Here is a 27,672-nt window from a genome sequence, read left to right as displayed (position 1 = left end):
CACACGAAGCACACACTCTTCTTGGGAGAAATCCAGTTTTTTGTTTGTTTGTTTGTTTGTTTTTGCGGTACGCCCGCTTCTCACTGCTGTGGCCTCTCCCGCTGCGGAGCACAGGCTCCGGACGCGCAGGCTCAGCGGCCATGGCTCACGGGCCCAGTCGCTCCGCGGCATGTGGGATCTTCCCTGACCAGGGCACGAACTTGCGTCCCCTGCATCGGCAGGCGGACTCTCAACCACTGTGCCACCAGGGAAGCCCCAAAAGAAAATTTTAATCAGATACTTACAGATGGGACCCACTTCTAAGAGGTTGTCAAAGGAGCAGCAGGACGTGGTCCCCAGCGTGGCCACCACCTGGAGAGTAGGAAGCAGAGGTCCCTTCAGCCCTGCATCGTAGTCACTGCCGTACCCTGCACACACGCACAGCTACCACCCCCACCCAGATGGGGCCCAGAGCCTGAATCCACATGCTGGCTGAACGAGTGCTGGATGAAGAGGTGAGTCTGTGGATACATACTTAATATTTGCATGGAAGCATCATAACAGGTTGAGAGAAACAGAGCTGGTAACAGAAAACTAGGCTGTGAGATTACAAAGGGCACTGGCACAGATTTGCCGGGATACCGAGGGACGGGAAGGAAGGCCTGGACCATGTGACCAGCATTCCCTGTGTTCTGCTTTATCGATAGAAGTGTATCTATTGACTATAAGGATATCATTCCTCCCATGAAGTAGGGAGTCTGGATTTTCTTAGCTGAGTGTGTGTGTGTGTGTGTGTGTGTGTGTGTGTGTGTGTGTGTGTGTGTTCAGAGCAAGCACAGAGAATGATGCGCACGTCATCGGCCTGGCTGGGGCTGCTCCAGACCTCATGGGATGCTTCTTCTGGATCAGCCTGCGGGTCAGCGCAGAGTCTGACCAGCAGCATCACTCACTGGTTTTCATCTGCTGTCCTTTTCTCTGAATGATACTGTTCCTAAAAATGAACTTCAACCCTCAAAGGATGAAGCTTTGCTCTCCTAAGGAAATTCACGAGAAAGCCCTACGGACCCTGAAAATAATTCTTAAAGGGGGTCCTGAGAAAGCTTTGAGAACAGTTGGTCACCCAGCTGGGAGATGTGGCTGCGAATTCTCTGCCCTCTCACTTATGCTCCGCAAGCGCCCTGCAGCTCTGTGATCACACCTGCGCACCTGACTTGTAAATTCCCACTCATGAAGCCGTCTCTCCCTCCTGACCCGTGAAACTCTTGAAACCAGGGTCTACATCTTATTTCTTTGTGTTGCTAGGAACGCACACTTTGCTGGCACAGAATAGGTGCTGAGACATTGGCTGCATGCAAACGCTCTCCAAATGATCAAAAAGCATCTTATGTTTCCAAAACCAAAAAGCCTAATTGATTTACAATGGCGGGTACAGTCTGGATAATGAAATTTCTCTTTCGATGTGATAAGCCTGTGAAATTTCATTCAATCTGTGTGGCCTTTATGGAGCCCCCAGCAATGCTCTGTGCCCTGAGAAGAGAGACACAGGGGTCGCAAACACGCAAGCTAGGAAACCTGAGAACCCAGTTGGAGGCCTCTCTGATGCCTTTCGCCTGCAACCACCTGCTTTTGACCTGAAAACCAAATGTGTCTTTCAAAGAGAGTCAAAGTGCTCTGGCCAGGGCGGCATGCTCTGTGATAGCTCAGGCGACACAGTCACCTGGGCCGGAGAGAGTGTCGCTTTGCTATTCAGGTGTGGCGAGGCCAGCAGGTTGGGAGGATATTGCCACTAAAAAGATAGCTCGTTAGACCCACGGGGAGAGGGGATGCCATGCCATGCAGAGCCACACAGGGAAGCATCAGGGTGAGTCAGGAGGCAGAGGGAAGGGAAAAGGTGGGCGGAAACTGTGGGTTCCCTGCAGAGAGGAACAGGTGAGTCAGAGCAGGCAGGTTTAGGATTGACAAGTGTGAATTATTTCAGATTATTTCAGCAGGCTGTGAAGCACAGGGACTGCTCTGGTTGTCTGGTCCTTGGCTCGGGGGGCGGTCAGGGAAGGAGAAGTGTGGCCTGGAGTGTGAGAGACTCATAAAGGAGAGGAGGGCAGGGTTTGTGGGCTCCGAGTGGTGGGTTTGCTTAGGAAAGGCTCACTTGCCTTTCAGACCTCCGGAAACTGGCTAGACCTCCAGGGTCAGCAAGGTCCTAAGACATCCAGGCATCAGCAACACAGAAAATAAAAAGGCAAGATGAATACACAGACATTGAAGCTGAGCATTTGGGGCAAAAAGGCTGGGGTTGGAGGCCCAGTTCTGCATCACATTGGCACCTGCTGGGTTTTTGTTTTCTCACTTACAACACAAATGCACTAGACCAGGACCTGCCCAGACCCTAAGGTCTGCGGGTGTAGACTTTCCAGCCTCAACGTTTCCCGTGGCTTCTCAGCCCCTTTCCTCCCCACCTCTGTGCCCATCCCCTCCCTGGTCCAAGTGCCAAGCATTCTCCACGTCTGCTTCATCTTGACGAGATAAATGACTTAGTGGGAATCCAAGTCAGTGAGCCATTTTTCTCTGGTGTTTGCAATATATAACTGAATACTAAAATGCTTTGTCTAAGGGGCCTAGCTTGGTAGGTACAGTATGGAACTCTTAAAATGCTTTGTCTATGTCATAAACCATGTAACTTCAAAAAACCAACGGATGATTACCTTCTTCTTTTTTTTTTTTTTTTTTTTTTGTGGCCTCTCCTGGAGCACAGGCTCCAGACGTGCGCAGGCTCAGCAGCCATGGCTCACGGACCCAGCCGCTCCGCGGCATGTGGGATCTTCCCGGACCAGGGCACGAACCCGTGTCCCCTGCATTGGCAGGCGGACTCTCAACCACTGCGCCACCAGGGAAGCCCTAAACCTTCTTAATATCACTTGTAATTTATTTTCTCAATTTTAAGAGTCTCTTAGGAATGACGTTTCTGTAGTTCAGCAATTCCTTCAGTTTCATCTCATTTTCCTCAGCTAAATTCTAATGGAAATAAACGCCATACCTTCTGTTTTTAAAATTACACCTAAACATTAAAAATTATGAAATTGTTGTTAAAATTATTTTCCATTAATGTGTACACAGGAGTGTGTCTAGAACGATTCCACCAAATATTAGTACTGCTTGTCTCTTATGATGAGATTTGGTTAATATAAACCCTATATTCTTAGCTTTTTAGGTAGTTATTGATGTTTTTGTTCTGAGCATGGAGCATTCTGTAAAAACAACAAGAAAATGCTGCCCAGTCCTAGGAGTGGCCTCAGGAGAGAACACGTCTCAGCCAGGCCTGGGAGCTTTGCAGAGATTATATTCAGTCATCACGACCCTCCTGAGCTGGATGCCTTCAGGAACCCCTACTTTACAGTTGGTTTAAGTGAGTATCCTGTGGCGGGGTCGAGGGGTGGTCCAGGGACACGCAGGCACGAGCAGACCACAAGGTGAGCCCAGGTGCGTGAACTCTGGCCCTGCCGCCTAGAGAACGCAGCATGCTGGACCGTGCCCGAGGCCCTTCCAACCGACCCCAGCCCTTTGCCGCTCCCCCGGGCGGCACGTGGGCGGCTCGGGGATCCAGGCTCTCGCGAGGCTGTTCCAGGCTGGCGAGCCCCACCCCCCGCCTGCGTGCTTGGTGCTCTAGTGTCTGTGAGTCAGCTTGTCCTCACTCTCAGACACCGCTTTAAAGCCCAGCACCTGCTCCGCTCCGGGCTCTGATTACCCCAGCTCAGCTCAGTGATGCTAACCTGATTTCAGGCGCTCTGCAGGGGCCTAATCACATTTGTGCAGGGGGAGAGACGGGGTGGGGGGCGGCCTGTGTGGGCGCCCCATCTCTGAGAGCCCGGGGCGGTCCTGCTACTCCCCGCTGTCCCCCACCCCACCCCCCGCCGTCCTCACCATGGGCCCGATCTGCTCTAATACAAGCCCTGCAGGCTCCGCCCTCCCCCTCGGGCCTGACCTTAGCAAGTCAGGAAGGCAAACCATCGAGATGAGAAAGGGGAATTTATTACAAGCCACAGCGAGTTTGTGGAGGGACAGTGATTCTGACTTCCCCAGTTCAAATCTGCCCAATGTACCCCTGATCTGAGCGGTGGGTCTTGACTTGGAAGGGGCTTCAGCCTCTTGGCGAAATCATGAAGGAGGTGGGCGGGGCTCGTGGGCTGCGAGGGGCTGGTTTGCTTAGGAAAGGCTCACTTGCCTTTCAGACCTCCGGAAACTGGCTAGACCTCCAGGGTCAGCAAGGTCCTAAGACATCCAGGCATCAGGGTCTGCAACTCAGGGTCGGGCACAGAGTTACGCACGTGCAGAATGATAACCACCAGGCGTTCGTTTCAATGGGAACAAGCGAGCAACATGTCAAAGCTCAAGCCACCCTCCTGCCCGATCCAGGCGGGCTTCTCTCTGCAGCTTCACAGGCCCTCGACTGCCCCTTTAAGGTAACAACCAGCTGCATCTCCTCCTGTATCTATGATCTTTCACATCTCTGTGTCTTACAGTCCTGTTTTCTTTCACAAGACAGGCACGTGCCCACACGTCCTCCAGGACACTGGGCTTATGTGCTACCTCTTAGCAAAGGCTTCACTGACACACCCTACTAAACTCATTGTACCCTCTACCCTTTGTCCACATGCAGAGTCCTCATCAAATGGCACAAAGATCAGGGATACATCTGTTTCCCTCCAGGAACATTTCAGGAGGAAAGGGACCACACCTCTCCACAGATGCCCAGGGCTGGTACAGGAAGTGCTCTAAGGAAACAGGCACGTTATGCAGGTCAGACTATGAGTTCTGATGAGCTGTGAAACCTCTGCCCTGAATCACAGGACTTCGGACACAGCTCACATTTACCTTGGCGCAAACGACTGTTCCCTTAATGTCTCCACTTTAGCAAATAAGATCCTTGAGGCCCCCCCACCTTAATCTCAGCACCCACAGGCCCAGTACTTCAAGGGTGTTCGTTTGTCAAACAAGTGAATGACTTAGTGAGTTAACATGGAATTGTTGGCTATTCCATCACGAGAAGCTTTGAAATGCAGTCAGTGGAAGTATCTGGCACCTGCTCCTAAGGCCATGAACTTGTCACCTTTTGCTTGAGAGAGCCCACCATGAAGATGGTAAAATGTAGTCGATGGAAGTGTAGATGCCTCTTAAAGGACACACACAAAATGTGGAGGGAAAACAGAGGTCTTGGCCACCCTGAAGAGCTCACAAATGATGCTTGTTTCAAAGTCCTCATAAACACAAAGGTACAGAGTAGCAGCCAAAGTGAAACACAGCACTACCTCTGAAGTCCCACCACAAGATTATGAGAGTGTAGACAAGAATGTCACCTGCCACATCAGTAAACAAAGGATGTTGTGGCCATCAAGCCATCAGCACTGCACCTCCCCCAGCTGTGCACCCTGAAGGAATTCAGGATGGAGAAAAGCCTAGATAGGTGAAGTGCACATCAAAGGAATGATTTCAGTGAGCCCAGACTCTTGCATCTTCCCATACACAGAAAAGTGCTAAATTCAAAACCAGATGTTTAAAGTACAGTCGATACAATCTCTTCTAGAAAAATAGAAGAGGAAGGAACCACTTCTCCAGGCTTTTTATGAAGCCAGTATTACCCTAACATCAAAACCAGAACAAGACTATAAAAAAGGAAAACTACAAACCAATATTACTCATGACCAGAGAAGTAAAAATCCTAAAAATATTAGTAACTAGAATCCAGAAATATATAAAAGGAATTACACGCTATGAACAAGTGAGATTTATTCCAAGAATGCAAGGCTGGTTTAATATTTGACATTCAATGTAACCCACCTTGCTAACAGACTAAAGAAGAAAAACACATGACCATATCAATCAATGTAGAAAAATCATCTGACAAAATTCAACATGAATTTATGATAAAAATTCTCAGAACTCTAGGAATAGAGAAAAACTTTCTTAACCTGGCAATGAACACCTACAAAAAACTAAAGATAACATCTTACTTAATGGTGAAAAACTAAATACATTTCACTTAACATTGGGAACAAGGTAAGAATGCCCACTCTCACCACTGCTATACAAATAGTACAGGAAATTCTATCCAGTGCAAAAAGGCAAGAAGAAATAAAAGGCATACAGGTCAGAAAGGAAGAAGTAAAACTGTACCTATTTGCATATAGCATGATTATCTAGATAGAAAACCGCCAAGAAATCCATTAAAAAAAAAAACCTCCTAGTTTAGCAGGGTTACAGGATACAAGATCAACATACAAAAATTAATTCTATTTCTATAAGCTATAAGAAACACATGGACATCAAAATTAAACATTCAATATCACAGTTGTTCAAAAATAATAATTCTGTAGGTATAAATCTAGCAAAACATGTACAGTCTTATATGATGAAAGAAATTAAAGAAGATTTAAATAAATGAAGAGACATAGCATGTTCATGGCTTGAAAGACAACATAGTAAAGATTTTAATTACCATATAGGGCAAAGGGAAAGTCTCAAGAGAAATTTTAAAAATATTTTTTAACTCAATGAAAATGAAAATACAACTTATCAAAATTTGTGGAAGGCAGTGAAAATAATGCTTAGAGGGAAATTTATAGCATTAAATGCATACATATACCAGAGAAGAAAGGAAATTTTAAATCTATAATGTAAGCTTCCACCTTAGGAAACTAGAAAACGAAGAGCAAATTAAATCCAAAGGAACTAAAAGAAAAGAAATAATAAGAAGAATTAGAGTAGACATCAGTGAAATTAGGAACAGGAAATCAATAGAGAGAATCAACGAAACCAAATGCCAGTACTTTGAAAAGATTGATAAAATTGATAAACATCTAACTAGGTTAACTAAGAAAAAAGAGAGGACACAAATTACTAATATTAGAAATAAAAGAAGGACCATCACTACTGATCCCATGGATGGTAAAAGGATAATAAAAGAATATTATGAGTAACTTTATGCCCACAAATTTGAAAACCTGAATGAAATGGATCAATTCCTTGAAAGATGTAATCTACAAAACTCACATAAAGAAAAATAGATCCTCTCAATAGGCCTATACCATGGCTTGAACATTTCTGTTCCCCCCTCACCTCCGCAAAAGCCTTGAAACCAGAGTTGTTTGTATTAGGAGGCTGGGCCTTTGGCGGGTGCTTAGGTCATGAGGGTGGGGCCCTTGAGAACAGGATTGGTGCTCCTGTAAAGGACACCACACAGAGCTCCCTTTCCCCTTCTTCCATGTAAGGACATGGCAAGAAGTCAGCTGTCTGCACCCAGGAGAGGGTCCTCACCAGAGCCCACCCTGGCACCCTGATCTCAGACTTCCTTCCTCCAGAACTGTGGGAAATAAATTTCTGTTGTTCATAAGGCACCTAGTCTGTCGTATTTTATTATAGCAGCCTGGACAGACTAAGATGGCCTGTATCTATTAAAGAAATAAAGTCAGTAAATTAATAGCCTTCCATAACAGAAAGCAGCAGGCCCAGTTTTGTTCACTGGTAAAATCTACCAAATATGTAAGAAAGGAATTAAACTAGATATAGAAAACAAACTAAGGCCTCCCTGGTGGAGCAGTGGTTAAGAATCCTCTTGCCAATGCCGGGGACCTGGATTCGAGCCCTGGTGCGGGAAGATCCCACATGCCGTGGAGCAACTAAGCCCACGCGCCACAGCTACTGAGTCTGCACTCTAGAGCCTGCGAGCCATAACTACTGAGCCCGCGTGCCACAACTACTGAAGCCCGCGCGCCTACAGCCCGCGCTCTGCAACAAGAGAAGCCGCCGCAATGAGAAGCCCGCAGCACTGCAACAAAGAGTAGCCCCCACTAGCGGCAACTAGAGAAAGCCTGCATGCAGCAACGAAGATCTAATGCAGCCCAAAATAAATTAATTAATTTTTTTAAAAAAGAGAGAAAAAAAAACAAGCTAGTGGTTACCGGTGGGGAGAGGGAAGGGGGGGCAGGATAGGGGTAGGGTATTAAGAGGTAAAAACTACTATGTATAAAATAGATAAGCAACAAGGATATATTGTACACAGGGAATTATACCCACTATATGGTAATAAATTTTAGTGGAATATAACCCGTAAAAATGCTGAATCACTATGTTGTACAACTGAAACTAATATAATACTGTAAATCAGCTATATTTCAGTTAAAAAAAAGACATTAAACAAATTCTCTACAATCTCTTCCAGAAAATTGAAGAAAAGGGAATGTTGCCTAACTCATTCTGTGAGGCCAGCCTTACCCTAGTTCCAAAATCAGATAAAGACATTACAAGAAAGAACTGTAGACAAATATCTCATGGATATAGATGTGAAAATTCTCAACAAAATATTAGCAAGTTGAATTCAATAATATATAAAAAATAACAACCAGGTGGGATTTATTCTAGGTATGCATGGCTGATTCAGCATTGAAAATCAATTAATATAACCTATCATATCAAAAGGTTAACAAGAAAAAAAATCACACAATCATATCAATAGATACAGAAAAAGTATTTAACAAAATCCAGCATCCATTTATAATAAAAAATTCTTAGCGAATTTAGGATTAGAGTGGAATTTCCTCAACTTGATAAAGAACATCTATTAAAAACCTGACAGCATACTTAACAGTGAGAAACTACAGGACTTCCTGATAAGATCAGAAACAAGGCAAGGATATTTGCTTTCACCACTCCTATTCAACACGATGCTGGGAATTCTACCTATTACAATAAGACAAGAAAAGGGACTAAAAGATATACAGATTGGGAGGGAAAAATGAAACTACCTTGGTTTGAAGCTGACAGGATTGTCTATATAGATATCCTACCCCCTCAGTCCCCAAAAAAACCAAAATCAAAATCAAACCCAAAACCTCCTGAAACTAATAAGCAATTATAGGAAGATACAGAATAAAGGATAATATACAAAAGTCAATTGTTTTCTTATATTCCAGCAATGAAAAATTTGCATTTGAAATTAAAAACACAATACCATGTACATTAACACCAAACTAGAGATAGATAGAGAGAGAAATGCTTAGGTAAAAATCTAACAAAATATGTATAAGATCTATATGAGGAAAACTATAAAATTCTGAGGAAAGAAGTAAAAAAATCTAAATATTGTATGTACATGGATAGGAAGATTCAGTATTGTCAAGATTTCAGTACTTCCTAACTTTATCTATAAACTTCCATTCAAAATTCCAGACAACCATGTTATGGCTATTGACAAACCAAGTCTAAAGTTTATAAAGAGAAGCAAAAGACCCAGAATATCCAACACAATATATATGTATATATTTTGCCACGCGGCTTGCGGGATCTTAGTTCCCCAACCAGGGATTGAACCGGGCCCTGGGCCCTGGCAGTGAAAGTGCCGAGTTCTAACCACTGGACCACCAGGGAATTCTCTACCCAACGCAACACTGAGGAAGAAGAACAAAGTCAGAGGACTGACACTACCCGACTTCAAGTCTTACTATAAAGCTACTGCAATTGAAGGCAGTGTAAAATTGGGGAAAGAATAGACCAACAGATCAATGGAACAGAATAGAGAGCCCAGAAATAGACACACACAAATATGGTCACCTGATCTTTGACAAAGGAGCAAAGGCAATTTAATGGGGAGAGGATAGTCTTTTCAACAAATGGTACTAGAACAACTGGACACCCACATGCAAAAAAAAAAATGGATTTGGACACAGACATTACACCTTTTACAGAAACCAGAGCAAAATGGATCAGAGACCTAAATGTAAAATGTAAAACTATAAAACTCCTAGAAGGTAACACTGGAGAAGATCTAGAACATCTTGGGTTTTGTGATGAGTTTTTAGGTACCAATGACATATTCCATGAAAATAAAATTGATGAGATGGACTTCATTAAAAATAAAAACTTATTCTTTGTGATAGATACTTCAGAGAATGAAAGGACAGGCCACTGACTTGGAAAAAACATTTGCAAATCATACCTTTTGATAAAGCACTGGTATCCAAAATATACAAAGAAATCTTAAAACTCAACAATCTGAATCTTGTTGATGTCTCTACAATTATTTGTTTATGCTCCTGATTCCTCTGGGAATTCCTCAAATCAGAATCAAATTGTGTATAAAATCATACCCTCTGTGCCTCTCCCAGCCTACATGTTAGATATTCAATAAATGGCGCTAAATTTGAATTGATCAAAACAATTTTTTGGATAAGAAAGCTTGTCTCAAAGATTAACTCTTAAAAAGTAGTGGAAGTTATTACTACATGGCCCCTAGAGTCTGTTGAACCTACATTGCTCTACAACTAGGAAATACCCAGATACTGACAGGTGTGACTCAGAGCATGGAATCCTGGGTACACAGGAGAATCTGGAAGTTGTTGTGAAGCGTCTCCAATGCCTGGTCCCATCCCCAGAGAGGCTGGAGCGGGGTCTGGGCGTCAGCATTCTTTATATCTCCCCAGATGACCCCAAAGTGCAGCCAGATGACCTCACGGGGCTAGTGCCACAATCACAGCCTTTCAGCTGCCATCACACCTGACGTCCCAGTCCAGACACCAGCTGATGCCATGATCACACCAGGCATGACAGCTCCCAGCCTCCAGTTGTAACAGCAACTGTTTTTTCCCCACTGGAAAAAGCCCATCCGTGCACAAGAAAACTAGCTGCTATTTGGCTAGTTAGATATTTTAATTATATCCTATTTATTTGTATTTTAATTAGTCACTGCTTGCTTGCAATACACCTCTCGCAAATGACGCCTCAGTATCTACTGAGGACACTGATATAGGTGGAAAGTGTTTTATTTTTAATCCGGCTCCCTCGGCTGTCCGTCATGCATCTACCACGTCGAGGGGCCACCCTATGGTGTCATTTTTAACAGGAAGCAGAAGCAAGACTTCTCGGCTTAGCAGCATCCTCCAGCCTGGGTTCTCTGGTGTTACTCGTTTCTGAGACTCACACAAGTGGAAGGAAAAATAAATGGAGTTTTGCTCCAGCCACCCTCAAGGAGAGGCGGGCTGACCTGAGTACCACCTGGCGTGTGACCACCGCGGCAGCCTGGAAAGTGGCCCTGCCACCGCGGGCCCACCCCTGCAGGACCCAGACACCCCCGTGGAGCCACACAAACTTACGAAGAATGGAATCAGGCCCTCGGCCTTGTCTCTCTCCAGGGCCTCCTGCAGGGCGGAAGCTCGCATGGCAAACTTGCCATCGGAAGGGATTGCTTTTAATTTCACTCCACCAATCAAGCCGGCCCTTTCCACGGAGGAGTGTGCCTGCAAGACAGCGCAGGGGTACAGTCTGCAGCAGCTCACAGCCCTCCTGCCCCCCACCTTCCGGCCTGGAGCTGTTTCAGGTCCTGAGGAATCTGCTTCCCAGTTTAATGATTCAGACTCTTAGAGCGAGAAGTGCTCGGCAGTACTAGCGGTGTTTTCATCCACTGGTTTGAGTTCGAGCAAAGCAGTGAATGCCCATTTGAAAGCATAGTTGGGATAATGACACGTAATGATGTGTCCTTAATTAAGGGCACTTAATAAGCTCCGGTTCCTACTCTTTTCCTCTGAGGCTCTAAAATCGTCTGTGAAACGTAAGACAATTCTTGGAAGTAGTTCTCCTCGTGGTTTGTGTGTCCTCTTTAATCTCAGGTGAGGAGGGAGGTGATCAGGTTATTAATTGACAACCAGCATCTTGACCCCGTGCTCCCGGGGGGCCAAGGCTCTCCTGAAGTGTAGATTCCATTCAGGAGGAGGTGACGGGCGGTGACTGTCTCAGAGGCCACATCCTTGCTTGCTCCCTTGCTGCCCATTCTGCTACCCTAACTCCTACAGGATTCCCCGGAGAGCACCACTCAAGAAACGGTGGCCCCCTGGGGAACCTGCCTGAGAGCTGAGGAAGAATTGCATCCTAGAGCCCATGGGTAGACGTGAGGAACCCACCTGACTGCCGTCGCCTAGGATGGTACTAGCCATGCACCACCCTTGGGAGAATCTAGAAGCATCACAGATCACTTGTGTAGGGCGAAATTCCCTCATGGAAACCCTATTGGGAAAGGCTACACCCTAACATTCATAGCAACTTATCTCAGCCTAGATTCACTGAACACCGACACGTGCATTTTTTTCAAGTCTCCTCGTGTCTTTCTGGGAAACCAGGGAGATAGAAATAGAAGTGATGTGCAGGGAGCTCTACTGCCTTGTGTTAGAATACACACAGAGACAGTACTCCCGATTAAGCGTCAAAATAGGGGTGTTGTGTTGATTTCAGGCTACATGTATTTATTAACGAGAACAAAGTTCTCACAGTTGAAATGCCTGGCTTAAGAAATTCGTTACAAATATTATGTCAGCAGAGCTAAATCAGCTAGCTATTCCTTGTGGAACCAAATCCTTCAGTGGTACCATTTTTCAGTGCCCTCTTGACTACACTTTCACTCATGGAGCTACTGCTCAATGTCCTTTCCTCCTGCTCCTTCTCTCACAATTCGGTTTTGTTTTTAAACATTTTTAAGTGGGCTGGTCACTGGAATTGACCATATGCTACATGCCCCTATTTGCAGAGTTCTCTAAACCTTACAAAGCACCACTGTATCCTTCATCTTAGTTTAGCCACTAGCTGCAGAGCAGCAGTGGCAGGGGACAGGCGCTTTTGTCCCTGTTTGATGGTTAAACATAATGGCTCAGAGAATGGACGTGATGAGCTTGAGGTCACAGAGTTTAAAACAGCAGAGCTGGGGTGTGAGGCCAGGTCTCTGAGCCCACGTCCCACATGTACCTCCACAGCCCTGCTCTGAAGGCAGCCAGATGACCTCAACACGAGCAGGTGCACGTGGGGTCACGGTGACCTCATGGTACATTTATTTTCTTTTCAACTTGATCTACTAAGTTCCCACCTGCAGCCCACACCTCGTCTTTAGCATAGGTCTCCCTGAGGAACTGTTCTTGGATTGGAAATGATGCTGCACAGCTTGGTTGGCTTTTGACTTGCTACCCCACTCATCTTTCTGCTCTGTGAGGCTCCACGGGGCTCCGGGCAACCACACCCACCTGGTCAGATGCGTAGGCCACCAGCTTCTCCATGATGGTCGCCTGGGTCAGCCCCGGGGAGGCAGCCTGCAGGCATCGTGTCACTTTGGTCCGAGCGGCCAGCAGGGCCACCAGGGTGGCTTCACTGGCACTTCCCTAAATCAAAGAAAAGGTAGAAATGGGCTTCCAAGTACAGCCAGGGAATCATCTCTAAACTTGGGAGATGCCATTTGGGGTCCCCATATTTTCTTAAAAGATGCATCTGAAATTGTCAAGTTCACTCTCCTTTCAGCGGGAAAAGGCTGCACACCTGTGACTGCCACTGCAGCTCTTATTATCAATGCAACGTTGCTTTGTCTGTTTCTCATAAGATAACCTCCAGCATGTCTGAGCACTCAGCGCGTACCAGGCATCACCGGGCCCACTTCACAGGCACTTTCCCACGGAAGCCTCCTGGTCTACCCAGGAGGTGCTGGTCCATTTCCCCGGGAAGAGGAGGACATGGGGCCCAGGGCACAGCTCTCAGCCCAGCTCTGTGTGCACAGCAACTTGGACAGATAAATCTGTATGTTTCTATAAATGGGATTCCTCTTCTTTGAGACTCAAAAATTGCCTTGCAGGATATTCCTCAGTACTGATGGTACAGGCTGAAGTGTGTCCCCCCAAATTTCATACGTTGAAGCCCTAACTCCTAGTACCTCGGGGCATGACCATATTTGGAGAAAAGACCTGTAAAGGGATCACTAAGTCAAAATGAGCTCTTTAGAGGGGCCCTGATCCAGCCTGGCTGATGTCCTTGTAAGAAGAGGAGCTGAGGATGCGCACACACACACACACACACACACACACACACACGCAGGAGAGGCCGCATGAGGACACAGGGAGGAGACGCCCGCCTGCCAGCCAAGGGCAGAGGCCTCCGGGAAATCAGCCCTGATGTCACCTCAGCCTCGGACGTCCAGCCTCCGGACTGTGAGACAATCAATGTCTATTGTTTAAGCCGCCCCGTCTGTGGTTGTTTGTTGTGGTAGCCTTAGCAAGCTAACCCAACGAATGTCGGCAACTTATTTGGGCAAAGTCGTCAAGAAGGACGCGAAATTCACTCTTCTGAGGGTGGGAGGAGGTGAGAGAGAATACGGATTCAGCACCCATCGTGTGAGCCCAGCTGATTTGCAAAATAATCCCATTTTTAAATTTTATCATCTTAGGGTGGGAAACTATGCTCAGAGAGGGTAACTTGCCCCAAATCAGCAGCTAGGGGGTGGCATGGTCAGGAGTGAGCCCACATCTGCCCGGCGGGAACCTCCCCACATTGATAATCAAATTTCCTGTTCCCCCTACTCTTGATCACAGAATCTTAGTAAATCCTGGAAGAAACCAGGAGCTGAACAGTATTACCATTAGAAAGAAAAAATTTAAAAGGTAGAGTTTTGTTGACTATGAGAAGATTTATAAGATTTTAGGGGGGGCGGAGAAAAGATGGTGGTGTGGGAAGACACAGAGTTCACGTCTCCCCACAACTAGGGTGGCTGCTGGATGCTGGTGGGGGACCCCGACACCCAAGGAAATGGGCAGAACCCCCAAGGGAACCAGTAGGACGTGGGGGTGCTGAGGGGGGAGGAGAAATGGAGGCTGGACAGGACCAGTGCCCCTGAGAGGTGGCTGAGAGGGGGGAGGGTTTCCCATGCCTGAAGGGACCCTTGTGGGGGGTCAGATCAGGGGGGAGTGCACCCAACTTTTTACCTGCCCAATCGGCCAGGGAAGTCTGCCTGGCTCTCGGACCAGGTCGTAAGCCCTCAGAGGTCCCCTCTGGGCTGGGTTGGTCCTGGGGACATAGGAGGGAGGCCAGAGAGAACAGGAGAGGCAGGTGGGAGGGGCCCACTAGGAGGAGCGGGAGAGGAGCGGAGGACATTTGCCCCACCCACTCAGACTCAGCCCGCTGAACTCCCAGGCTGGTCCCCTGCCCTCCAAAGCCCCCTCCAGGCCATGTGGGTCCTGGGGGCATAGGAGGGAGGCCAGGAAGATCAGGAGAGGCAGGTGGGAGGGGCCCTCCAGGACCCGAGGAGCAGGAGAGGAGTGGAGAGTGATTGCCATGTCCACTCAACCCCAGCAAGCCTGCTGGGCTCCCAGGTGGGGTCTCCCGCCCTCTGACACCAGAGGCTGGAGGCACGTCTGGGCCCCTTCTGTTCTGTTGAGCCTAAGCCCCCATCCCCCTGGCCTTTTCCAGCCCTGTGGGTCCTAAGCATAGGCCCCTCCCACTGCCTAAACCTCGCCCCTGCTTAGGCCCCGTCCTCCACAGCCAAGGCCTTTTCCACCTTTCATTCTCCTCTTTTTTACTATGTGGTTCTGTTTTAGCTTCCGTTGTCGTTTCATCTATATTTTTATTTTATTTTCTAACATACCTGTTAGTTTCTTAGTCTAATTTTATGTTTTACTTTATCATTCTCCTCTCTCTCTCTTTTTTTTTTTTTTTTTTGGCCACCCTTGCACAGCTTGTGGGATCTTGGTTCACGAGCCAGGGGTCAGGCTGAAGCTCCTGCGGTGGGAACTCTGAGTCCAAACCACTGGACTAAAAGAGAACCTCAGACCCCAGGGAATATTCATCAGAGTGAGGTCTCCAGGAGGTCCTCATCTCAGCACCAAGACACAGCTCTACCCAACAGCCTACAAAATTCAGTGTTGGAAGCCTCAGGCCAAACAACCAGTAAGACAGGAACACAACCCCACTCATAAAAAAAAAAAGGAAAAAAAAAAGAGAGAGAGACAGCAAAAAAATATGTCACAGATGAAGGAGCAAGGTAAAAACCTACACGACCAAAATAATGAAGAGGAAATAGGCAATCCACCTGAAAAAGAATTCAGAGTAATGATAGTAAAGATGACCCAGAATCTCTGAAATAGAATGGAGGCAGGGATTGAGAAAATACAAGAAATGTTAACAAAGATCTAGAAGAAATAAAGAACAAACAAACAGAAATGAACAACACAATAACTGAAATGAAAAATACACTAGAAGGAATCCATAACAGAACAACTGAGGTAGAAGAACGAATAAGTGAGCTGGAAGATAAGACGGTGGAAATAACTTCCAAGGAGCAGAATAAAGAAAAAAGACTGAAAAGAATTGAAGACAATCTCAGAGACCTCTCGGACAATACTAAATGCACCAACATTCAAATTATAGAGGTCCCAGAAGAAGAAGAGAAAAAAAAAAAAAAGGGTCTGAGAAAATATTTGAAGGATTATAGTGGAAAACTTCCCAAACATGGGAAAGGAAATAGTCACCCAAGTCCTGGAAGCACAGAGGGTCCCAAACAGGATAAACCCTAGGAGAAACACACCAAGACACATATTAATCAAACTAACAAAAATTAAATTCAAAGAAAATATAGTAAAAGCAGGAAGGGAAAAACAAAAAATAACACACAAAAGAATCCCCATAAGGTTATCAGCTGATTTTTCAGCAGAAACTCTGCAGGCCAGAAGGAAGTGACAGGATATATTTAAAGTAATGAAAGAGAAAAACCTACAACCAAGATTACTATACCAAGCAAGTATCTCATTCAGATTCGACGGAGAAATCAAAAGCTTTACAGACAAGCAAAAGCTAAGGGAATTCAGCACCACCAAACCAACTTTACAGCAAATGCTAAAGAAACTTCTCTGGGCAGAAAACACAACAGGAGAAAAAGACCCACAAAAACAAACCCAAAACAATTAAGAAAATCATAATAGGAACATACATATCAATAGTAACCTTGATGTAAATGGATTAAATGTCCCAACCAAAAGACACAGACTGGCTGAATGGATACAAAAACAAGACCTATATATATGCTGTCTACAAGAGACCCACTTCAGACCTAGCGACACATACAGACTGAAAGTGAGGGGATGGAAAAAGATATTCCATGCAAATGGAAATCAAAAGAAAGCTGGAGTAACAATATTGTTATCAGATAAAATAGACTTTAAAATGAAGACAGTTACAAGAGATAAGGTAGGACACTATATAATGATCAAGGGATCAATCCAAGAAGATGCTATAACAATTATAAATGTTTATGCACCCAACATAGGAGCACCTCAATACATAAGGCAAATGCTAACAACCATGAAAGGGGAAATCAACAGTAACACAGTAGTAGTAGGGGACTTTAAACCCCCACTTACACCAATGGACAGATCATCCAAACAGAAAATAAATAAGGAAACACAAGCTTTAAAAGACACAATAGACGAGATAGATTTAATTGATATTTATAGAACATTGCACCTAAAGTGCACCAAAACTGTCTTCTCAAATGCACAGGGAACATTCTCCAGGATAGATCACATCTTGGGTCACAAATCAAGCCTCGGAAAATTTAAAAAAATTGAAATCATATCAAGCATGTTTTCTGACCACAATGCTAGGAGACTGGAAATCGATCACAAGAAAAAAATTGTAAAAACCACAAATACATGGAAGCCAAACAGTGCACTACTAAATAACTGAGAGATCACTGAAGAAATCAAAGAAGAAATAAAAAAATACTTAGAAACAAATGACAATGAAAACACAATGACCCAAAACCTATGGGATGCAGCAAAAGCAGTTCTAAGAGACAAGTTTATATCAATTCAATCTCACCTCTAGAAACAAGAAAACTCACAAATAAACAATCTAACCCTACACCTAAAGCAACTAGAGAAAGAAGCACAAAGAAACCCCAAAGTCAGTAGAAGGAAAGAAATCATAAAGATCAGAGCAGAAGTAAATGAAATAGAAATGAAGAAAACAATAGCAAAGATCAATAAAACTAAAAGCTGCTTCTTTGAGAAGATAAACAAAATTGATAAACCCTTAGCCAGACTCATCAAGAAAAAAAGGGAGATGACGCAAATCAATAAAAGTAGAAATGAAAAAGGAGAAATCACAACTGACACTAAAGAAATACAAAGGATTATAAGAGACTATTACAAACCACTATATGTCAATAAAATGGACAACCACAAAGAAATGCACAAATTCTTGGAAAGGTACAATTTTCCAAGACTGAACCAGGAAGAATTAGAAAGTATAAACAGATCTATCACAAGTAATGAAATTAAAACTGTAATTAAAAATCTTCCAACAAACAAATGTCCAGGACCAGATGGCTTCACAGGTGAATTCTATCAAATATTTAGAGAAGAGCTAACACCCATCCTTCTCAAACTCTTCCCAAAAATTGCAGAGGGAGGAACACTCCCAGATTCATTCTATGAAGCCACAATCACCCTGATACCAAAACCAGAAAAAGATATCACAGAAAAAGAAAATTATAGACCAATATCACTGATGAATATAGATGCAAAAACACTGAACAAAATATTAGCAAACAGAATCCAACAACACATTAAAAGGATCACACACCACGATCAAGTGGTATCACAGAGATGCAAGGATTCTTCAGTATATGCAAATCAATCAGTGTGATTCACCATATTAACAAAGTAAGGAATAAAAACCATGTGATCATCTCAATAGATGCAGAAAAAGCTTTCGACAAAATTCAACACCCATTTATGAGAAAAACTCTCCAGAAAATGGGCATAGAGGGAACCTACCTCAACATAATAAAGGCCATATATGACATACCCACATCAAACATCATACTCATGGTGAAAAGTTGAAAGTATTTCCACTAAGATCAGGAATAAGACAAGGATGTCCACACTAACCACTGTTATTCAACATAGTTTTGGAAGTCCTAGCCACAGCAATCAGAGAAGAGAAAGACATAGAAGGAATACAAATTGGAAAAGAAGAAGTAAAACTGTCACTGTTTGCAGATGACATGATACTATACATAGACAATCCTAAAGATGCCACCAGAAAACACCTAGAACTAACCAATGAATTTGGTAAGGTTGCAGGATACAAAATTAATGCACAGAAATCTCTGGCATTCCTATAACAACTAACAATGATAAATCTGAAAGAGAAATTAAGGAAACAATCCCATTTACCACTGAAAAAAAAAGAATAAAATACCTAGGAATAAGCCCACCTAAGGAGACAAAAGACCTGTATGCAGAAAACTATAAGACACTGATGAAAGAAATTAAAGATAATACAAACATATGGAGAGATATACCATGTTCTTTGATTGGAAGAATCAACATTGTGAAAATGACTCTACTACCCAAAGCACTCTACAGATTCAATGCAATCCCTATCAAACTACCAGTGGCATTCTTCACAGAATTAGAGCAAAAAAGTTTACAATTTGTATGGAAACACAGTAGACCCAAAATAGCCAAAGCAATATTGAGAAAGAAAAATGGAGCTGGAGGAATCAGGCTTCCTGAGTTCAAACTATAATACAAAGGTACAATAATCAAGACAGTATGGTACTGACACAAAAACAGAACTATAGATCAATGGTACAGGATAGAGAGCCCAGAGATAAACCCACACACATATGGTCACCTAATTTACGACAAAGGAGGTAAAAACATACAATGGAGGAAAGACAGCCTCTTCAGTAAGTGGTGCTGGGAAAACTGGACAGCTACATGTAAAAAAATGAAATTAGAACACTCCCTAACACCATACACAAAAATAAACTCAAAATGGATTAAAGACCTAAATGTAAGACCAGACACTATAAAACTCTTAGAGGAAAACATAGGAAAAACACTCTGACATAAACCACAGCAAGATCTTTTTTGACCCACCTCCTAGAGTAATTGAAATAAAAACAAAAATAAACAAATGTGACCTAATTAAACTTAAAAGCTTTTGCACAGCAAAGAAAACCATAAACAAGATGAAAAGACAGCCCTCAGAATGGGAGAGAATATCTTCAAATGAAAAAATGGACAGAGGATTAATCTCCAAAATATACAAACAGCTCATGGAGCTCAATATAAATAAAACAAACAATTCAATTAAAAAGTGGCCAGAAGATCTAAATTTTACCAAAGACATTTTACCAAAGAAGACATACAGATGGCCAAAAGGCACATGAAAAGCTGCTCAACATCACTAATTATTAGAGAAATGCAAGTCAAAACTACAATGAGGTATCACCTCACACAGGTCAGAATGGCCATCATCAAAAAATCTACAAACAATAAATGCTGGAGAGGGTGTGGAGAAAAGGGAACCCTCTTGCATTATTGCTGGGAATGTAAATTGATAAAACCATTATGGAGAACGGTATGGAGGTTCCTTAAAAAACTAAAAATAGAACTACCATATGACCCAGCAATCCCACTACTGGGCATATACCCTGAGGAAACCATAATTCAAAAAGAGTCATGTACCAAAATGTTCACTGCAGCACTATTTACAGTAGCCAGGTCATGGAAGCAACCTAAGTGCCCATCGAAAGATGCATGCATACAGAAGATGTGGCACATATATACAATGGAATATTATTCAGCCATAAAAAGGAATGAAAGTGAGTTATTTGTAGTGAGGTGGGTGGACCTAGAGTCTGTCTTACAGAGTGAAGTAAGTCAGAAAGAGAAAAACAAATACCATATGCTAACACATATATATGGAATCTAAAAAAAAAAAATAGTACTGATGAACCTAGTGGCAGGGCAGGAATAAAGATGTAGTCATAGAGAATGGACTTGAGGACATGGGTGCGGGGAGAGGTGGAAGCTGAGGTGAAGCGAGAGAGGCATGGACATATATACACTACCGAATGTAAAACAGCTAGTGGGAAGCAGCCACATAGCACAGAGAGGTCACTTTGGTGCTTTGCGATGACCTAGAGGGGTGGGATAGGGAGGCTCAAGAGGGAGGGGATATGGGGACACGTGTATGCATATGGCTGATTCACTTTGTTGTACAACAGAAACTAACACGGTATTGTGAAGCAATTATACTCCAATAAAGATCTATTTAAAAAAAGATTTTAGAGTTTTACAGAGAAATATACAATAAAGTAAAGAGGTTAACCTCTCGTTAATATTTTCTCCCCCTTTCATTGATCCTGATTTCCTATTATTTATTTATTTATTTATTTATTTACTTTTACTGTTTCGATGATTTTACTTTTTCTTTTAAGCCAACTTATATCCTTCAGGAAGATAAAGACATTCACTCACACTTCTGTATAGCTGTGTAGCTCTAATGCATGGACTCCTATATACACATATGTAATCTTCTCAATTCAGCCTCTAAAATGGGTTTTACATTTCCTTCAGGTCGCATTTTCACTGGCAATGATTTTAGATACGGATTTAGACCCTGCGGTTTTAGATCCGGTTAAAGAAACAGCTGGCAAAGCTCCTCGGCAGGAGATCCGAGCTCCCTGAGGGCAGGCACTGGACCTCACACATCCCCGCGCGTGGCTGCTTTCCTCCTGTGTCCCCATCTTGTGTGTCAGGGCCTGTCGACTGTCTCCTTCATTCTCCCTAGACGTGGAACATGCAAAGTCCATTGAAAGGCGTGGCTCCAGGGAGGGGAATCCCCGACACCCCACCACCCACCCCCGCCTGACTCCTGTGTGAGTGCAGCTCCCCCCCAACGCCATCCTCTGTCTGAAGGCTTGGATCTCTCATCACCCCCCAGTGTCCGCACTCCTTTGAACCACACTCTAAGGAAAGGCTTGGATCACCAGGGCAGTTCACTGCGGGTTTTCCTCTGGGCTCGGTCCATGTCTTGAAAGAAAACTCCCCTTCTCCAGGCAACAAAAAGTGCTTTTTCAAAAAAATGCCCAATGATCACTTATATGTGGAATCCAAAAAAAAGAGGGTACAAATGAACTTATTTACAAAACGGAAATAGAGTCACAGAGGTAGAAAACAAACTTATGGTTACCAGGGGGTAAGGGGGGAGGGATAAACTGGGAGATTGAGATTGACACATACACACTATTATGTATAAAATAGATAACTAATAAGGACCTACTGTAAATAAACTCTACTCAGTACTCTGTGATAACCTATATGGGAAAAGAATCTAAAAAAGAGTGGATATAGGTGTATGTATAACCGATTCACTTTGCTGTACACCTGAAACTAACACAACCTTGTAAATCAACTATACTCCAATAAAAATTTAAAAATAAAAAAGAATAAAGAAAATGTGATATATATATATATTCATATATATATATATATTCATATATATTTTTCAGCCTTAACAAAAAAAGAGGAAACCTTGTCATGGATAAACCTGGAACATGGATAAACCTAGAGGGCATTACGCTAAGTGAAATAAGCTAGACAGAGCAAAACAAATACCGCATGGTATCACATATATGTGGAATTTTAAAATATTTTTAAAAATATTAACAGGGATAGTTATAGCTGAAAGGGTCATTCCGCACTTCTAAAGGAAGTTTCACTAAATACAGTCAGCATTAAGGAGATGTGTTGACAAGAAGAATTTAAAATAAAACTCGAAACAAACAAAAAATTGCCCAGTGAAATAATTGTCAGCCAGGCATCCGTAAGTGTCATGGCTCGGGGACCGGGACAGGAGAATGAGCGGGTCTCCAGGCCTCTGCTGGAAGCAGATCTGGGCCGAGGTAGGGGCAGGGGCAGCTGCTCTTGCTCTGAGAACAGTAATGATACCTTTGCTTTCCTGACTCAGACAAAGGTTGCCATGGCAAAGCCGCTAAGAGGCAGAAAGAAATGCAGTGAGCGCGGGCGCTCGGCTGTGAATGCTGGGAGCAGAGATGTCCTTTCATCTTCTGGGTTTTCAAGTGTCACCCCAGACACGGCGGGAAATGGGCTTTTCTTCCAAGAGAGCTTTCAAACCCAATTAAGAGACCATTTTCATGGCCCCGTTTGTCCAGATCAAAGGATGATTTGCCATTTAATGCAGACGCCCGTCACGGTGCGGACGCCCAGCAGCTGTGATTATGCCTCTGAGGGGCTCCCCCCGCATCCGGGCCCCCCGTCTGTCAGCAGGCTCAGGCGTTCCAGGACCTCGCAAATTACAGACAATCAGCCTTGTCAGTGGGAAGGGCGGGATTCCTGCCTCATACTGGGTGGGTGGGCTCCAAGGGGGACTGAATTGAATCCTGGGCTGAGTGATGTCAGAATTATTCCTATAACCAAATGCCGGGGCTTCTGCTCTTTCTGGAAAATGGGATTGTCTTGCAAAGAAGAGATAATTTAAAGATGGAGCCCATGGCAGCATGCCCACCTCTGAACATTCACCCAAGCAAAGGGTCAGGGACAGGCTGGTGGAACACTCGTGAGTCCAGCTCACACGTTCAACAGCCTTGCCTCTAAATAGCTCCTGCCCTTGGGTCCCATGCGTGACGTTCCTGGGCCTCGGTTTCCTCATCTATGAAAAAGGTTGTTGATAATCCAATCAAGCCTGATAAATATTTGGAGGTTGAAAAATGAGCACATTAAACACAAGAAATAAAACTAAAACACAGCCTAGCTCAGAGTGGGTGTGCAACACAAAGTAGCTATTATTATAATACACACACCTTGATTGACAGGGTAGTTGTTAAGATTTTTGAGACGTATCAAACTAGAGGAATCAGCTGGGGCTGCTGAAAAGAACTGAATGTGAAATTATTTTAGTTATAATCTCCAGTGACCCAGAAAAACTTTTTTGTTTGGTTTTGATTTTGGGTGGAGCATGTGTGGTGAATATGGACTCAACCACGGGAGCCCCAGCAGAAAGCTGAGGATCTTCTCAGGAGATTGTTAACCTTCATCCTAAAGGGTGTCCTTTGAAATACGATTTATAGGAGTGAAAGATATGACACCATATATATACTGTATCTCCTATTTATATAAACTGTGACACATCATAGAAAATCATGCAATAATAATATTCTCAAAGACTAAACAATGGGAAATGCTCACAATAAAATAGTAAGTAAAACACGACACAGAAAACCTGTATGATGTGTTGCATTATCCCAGTTTTGTTTATATTACGTACGCATATAGGTACACACACACACACACAAACAAACACATAGGTATTAAAATAACACTGGGAGGAAGCTGCCCCTAAATGTTTCTGCATCTCTTCCATTTTTCTAATGGATGTCTAGTTTTCATAGGTAGAAAGGGGATGATACTTTTAAGTGGAACAACAGAACCAAAATTGACATGGAAGGCAATCAATTGGCAGCGTGGAAAATGGAGACGATGATGTAGAAAAAACCATGGGAAAGTCCCCAAAAAATACATAAGAGAAAATGACAAAAAAAAAAAAAAAGAAAGAAAATGACAAAAGAAAGTTAGAAATTATGGAAGAGGTGCCCAATCCGTGGAAAATGGAAGCTCCTGAAAAACAGAGTGAAGTGGCCCAGAGGCAATGACTAAAATGTCCCCAGGTGAGGGAAGATCTGAGCCTTGGATTAATAGGGCTTCCCAGATGCTGGGGGTTGGGGTCAAGATGAACAGCACAAATGGAAAAAGTAGATCTTGGCAAAATGTGTGGACTTACAAAGAGAAAGTAAGTTTACTTCAAGGGTCCAGGTTGTCATGAACTATCAGATCAGCCCCAGGCCCGGAACTGAGTCGAATAGAACTCAACACCCAGGCCCCCATCGCAGCCCCTCTCTTGCTCTTACTATGGCCACTTTCTGTTCTGCCCACAGCCGGGCTCTGCTCTGCATTGGCAGTGGAACCCCAGAGCATCAGGACCCATGTGCTGGGGACTGGAAACCCTCCCCACTGCAAGGTGAGATGCAGCTCACTGACGGGGGGCGGGGGCGTGGAAGGGGGCCACGTACAGCAGTCCCCTCCCTGAAGCTGGAAGCAGCTGAGAACTCATATCTTTGTGTGTGGTTTTTCCAAGGTTGCCCAGGCTGCTTCACCTCTGACCAGCAGAAAACTGTCCAGGGTGGCCGAAATGTTTGCAGTTGTGAGAAAAATCATTGTTGCCGCTACGTCTAAGTCCCCTTCAGAGCATCGTATGGAAACTTTGCTCACGCGTGGCTAATGCTTCATTTTCACCAGCCCCACTCAGAATAATCATTAAGAGCATCTGTGACTGAGCTTCCCAGCCCGACCTGGAGCCGCGATGTGATTTATCTCCACGATGGCAGAAACCACCGGGCCCCAGTCGATCTGACGGAGGGAGAATTCTTCTCCGGCTTCAGCGGGGACCAGGCAGCACGCCCATTTGCCCTATTTTTCCTAGAGAATCTGCCAATATCATCATCATAAACATCTTCACAACCATCCTAATCCTGGGAGCATTCCATAATCCCTACATGCCAGAATTACACAGCCAACTTCATTATCAAAACCCTCCTCCTGACTGTTGCTTTTATGAATCCGAGCATGCCAGCCAGGACTCCAACTGAACCAACCTGTATCATATCCCTTATGAAAAACCTGTCTACCACTAACACCTGCCCTGTGCTGACGTGTCTCACTACCCATCATCACCTCAGGCATCCCACCATAAACAGAAGAAATCTGACAAAAGATTTACTTTGACAGAGTAGATAGGCCGTGGGTCACAGAGAACTCAGCCATGGGTCACAGCACAAGGCTCATTTATCAAAGTGCATGTCAGCATCTCTGCATCAGAATCACCTGACATGCAGGTTAGAATGCTAATTCCTGGGCCCACCTAAGACTTGTTGAATCTGAATCTGTGAGGGTAGAGGAAGACTCCCTCCCTGACCCTGAGCCATACTGCCTGTGTTTGGGAGAATAAGGCCTCCCAAAGATGTCATGCTTTCATCCTGGAAGCCTTTCAACCTGACAAGGAAGAGGGACCTTGCCAATGTGATTAATTTAAGAACCTTGACAGGAGGGGAGGGGGGCTTATCTTGGATTATCTGCATGGACCTGATCTAATCTCATGCATCCTGAAACATGAAGAACCTGTCTCATCTGTGGTCAGAGGGAGAGGTGGCCATGAAAGAAGGGTCAGAGAGATGCAACACAGCCACCTTGAAGACGGAGGAGGTGCCATCGCCCAGGAATGCGGGAAACTTCTAGAAACTAGAAAAGTCAAGGACAGACCCTCCAAGCTGTCAACCCTGATTGTAGCCCAGTAAGATCCACCTCAGACTCCCGACCCACAGAACTGTAAGATAACAGGTTTGTCAGAAAATAAACACATGGGAGTTTAAAAACCCCGGTCGGTTGAGCAGCCTCGGGCCTGGAGGCTGGGGCTCGCATCCTGTCACAGTTGGCCACTCCAGCAGGTGACCTCACGCTGAGGCATCCAGGCCTCAGTTCTCATCGTTGAGTGGAGAGAATCACAACTACCGTGACAGACTCTTAGAGAGAAGACGGTGTCTGAAAAATGAAATGCCGTTTTCTCCAAAGTAAAGGTTGTTTTCCCTAGGAGGGCAGTGGGTTTGGGAACATCCCTCTTCCCTGCTAGAGAAGAAGAAAGCCAAGAACTCCAAGTTTTCTGAGTGGCATTTGTGCCGCAGATGTTCCCCTGTGACTGTCATTGTGCGTGTCCTGTCCCCCGATGGGCCCTCTGGCACGTAGTCGCGCTCAAAGGTGCATGTCAGGTGAAGAATGAATTAAATCGACGCATAGAAAAGGCAGCATCTTTAGGTGAACGGTGGGTTCCCATAGGTGCAGCCGTTTCTAGTAGCCTCTGCAGCAGGTGGCCACAGTTGCCACTGAGGATGGCCCTGAGTGGTGGTCACACAGGTGTAGGCTCAGACCCTGGCTCTAGAACTTACCAGCTGGGAACCAAGGGGTAAGTTCCCTGACTGCTCTGAGCCTTAGTTTCCTCACCTGTAAAATGGGAATCTTAAAATGGCCCCTAATCATAGCGTTGTGAGAATTAAGTGAGTCCAGGCCTGGGAAGTGCCCCAGCACATTGGCGGGCAATGGGGAACCATGCAAAGCTCCACTGTTGTTTGTATTGCTGTGCACCAGCCAAGCGATGGCCACTATTCTGCCCACCCTAGAGAGGGGCCTGGCTCGGGGATCTGAATCCAGATCCAGAGCTTTCCTAAGGCTCAGCTCTGCTTATTCTCCAGAAGAAACATGAGCACACAGGAAGCTCAAGGGTCTCTTGCCTACCAGCTGCTGTCTGCCTTCTGGGAGCCCGCACACCCCAGAGGTGGGACCCCCGCCCTCTGTGCCTTACCTGGATCACCCCGCCCCCTTCTCCAGCTTCTCCAGCCAAGAACACCCCAGGCAGCTGCAGCATCTTCCCCAGCCAGTCCATCATCACTGTTTCCAGCTCTGTGCACGCCGGGCTGGCGGCCTGCGGGCGGGAGGTGAGGGTGAGCCGTAGGCTGGCCGCCCGCAGCTTCCCGCCAGCTTGGGGTCCAGCGGAGGGGCAAACAGGGAGGCTTCCTTACTCCCCTCCCTTTGATGGAGCGACTTAGCAAAAAGCTCTCAACATTTTCAAAAGGCCTCTCCCTGGGTGGGAACCCCTTTGGAGGTGGGCTCTCCCGTCACAGATTTCCCAGAGAAGCAGGGGCAGAGGCTGGACCCCTCCCCCCCCCAGCAACCCCAAGGCATCACCGAGGACCACTGCTGGGGAGCTTGGTGCCGAGAGCGGCACACGTGAGCTTCGGCTCCGCCCCCCGACCCCGGCACCTGGAGAAGCATGGAAGGAGCCACCATCCCCGGGGCCCAGGTCGGCCGCTGGAAGTCCAAGGTCACTGCCTGCAGGGGTTTGCAGGTCTCTACATGCCTCACCCGTAGGCACGGGCCCCTGGTGACGTCACCTCTGACTCTGACGTCACCCCACGCTTCTCCAGCAGGA

General features: G+C 45.0%; 1 protein-coding gene across 1 annotated transcript in view; it reads right to left on the bottom strand.

The window, feature by feature from the left end:
• The window catches only part of DDC (dopa decarboxylase), a 62,337-nt gene that overhangs the window by 30,640 nt on the left and 4,025 nt on the right, over positions 1 to 27,672 (bottom strand). The window contains exons 3-6 of the mRNA XM_060108817.1: positions 27,046 to 27,165; positions 13,026 to 13,160; positions 11,115 to 11,258; positions 285 to 351 (exon numbers count right to left, since the gene is read on the bottom strand). Of these exons, the coding sequence (XP_059964800.1) occupies positions 285 to 351; positions 11,115 to 11,258; positions 13,026 to 13,160; positions 27,046 to 27,165 (466 nt within the window). The remainder of the gene's footprint in view (positions 1 to 284; positions 352 to 11,114; positions 11,259 to 13,025; positions 13,161 to 27,045; positions 27,166 to 27,672) is intronic.

This window comes from Mesoplodon densirostris, chromosome 9 (genome assembly GCF_025265405.1).
Source record: "Mesoplodon densirostris isolate mMesDen1 chromosome 9, mMesDen1 primary haplotype, whole genome shotgun sequence".
Lineage (NCBI taxonomy): Eukaryota > Metazoa > Chordata > Mammalia > Artiodactyla > Ziphiidae > Mesoplodon > Mesoplodon densirostris.
Note: the sequence above shows the minus strand (reverse complement) of the source record. Positions and strands in the feature narration are given on the sequence as shown.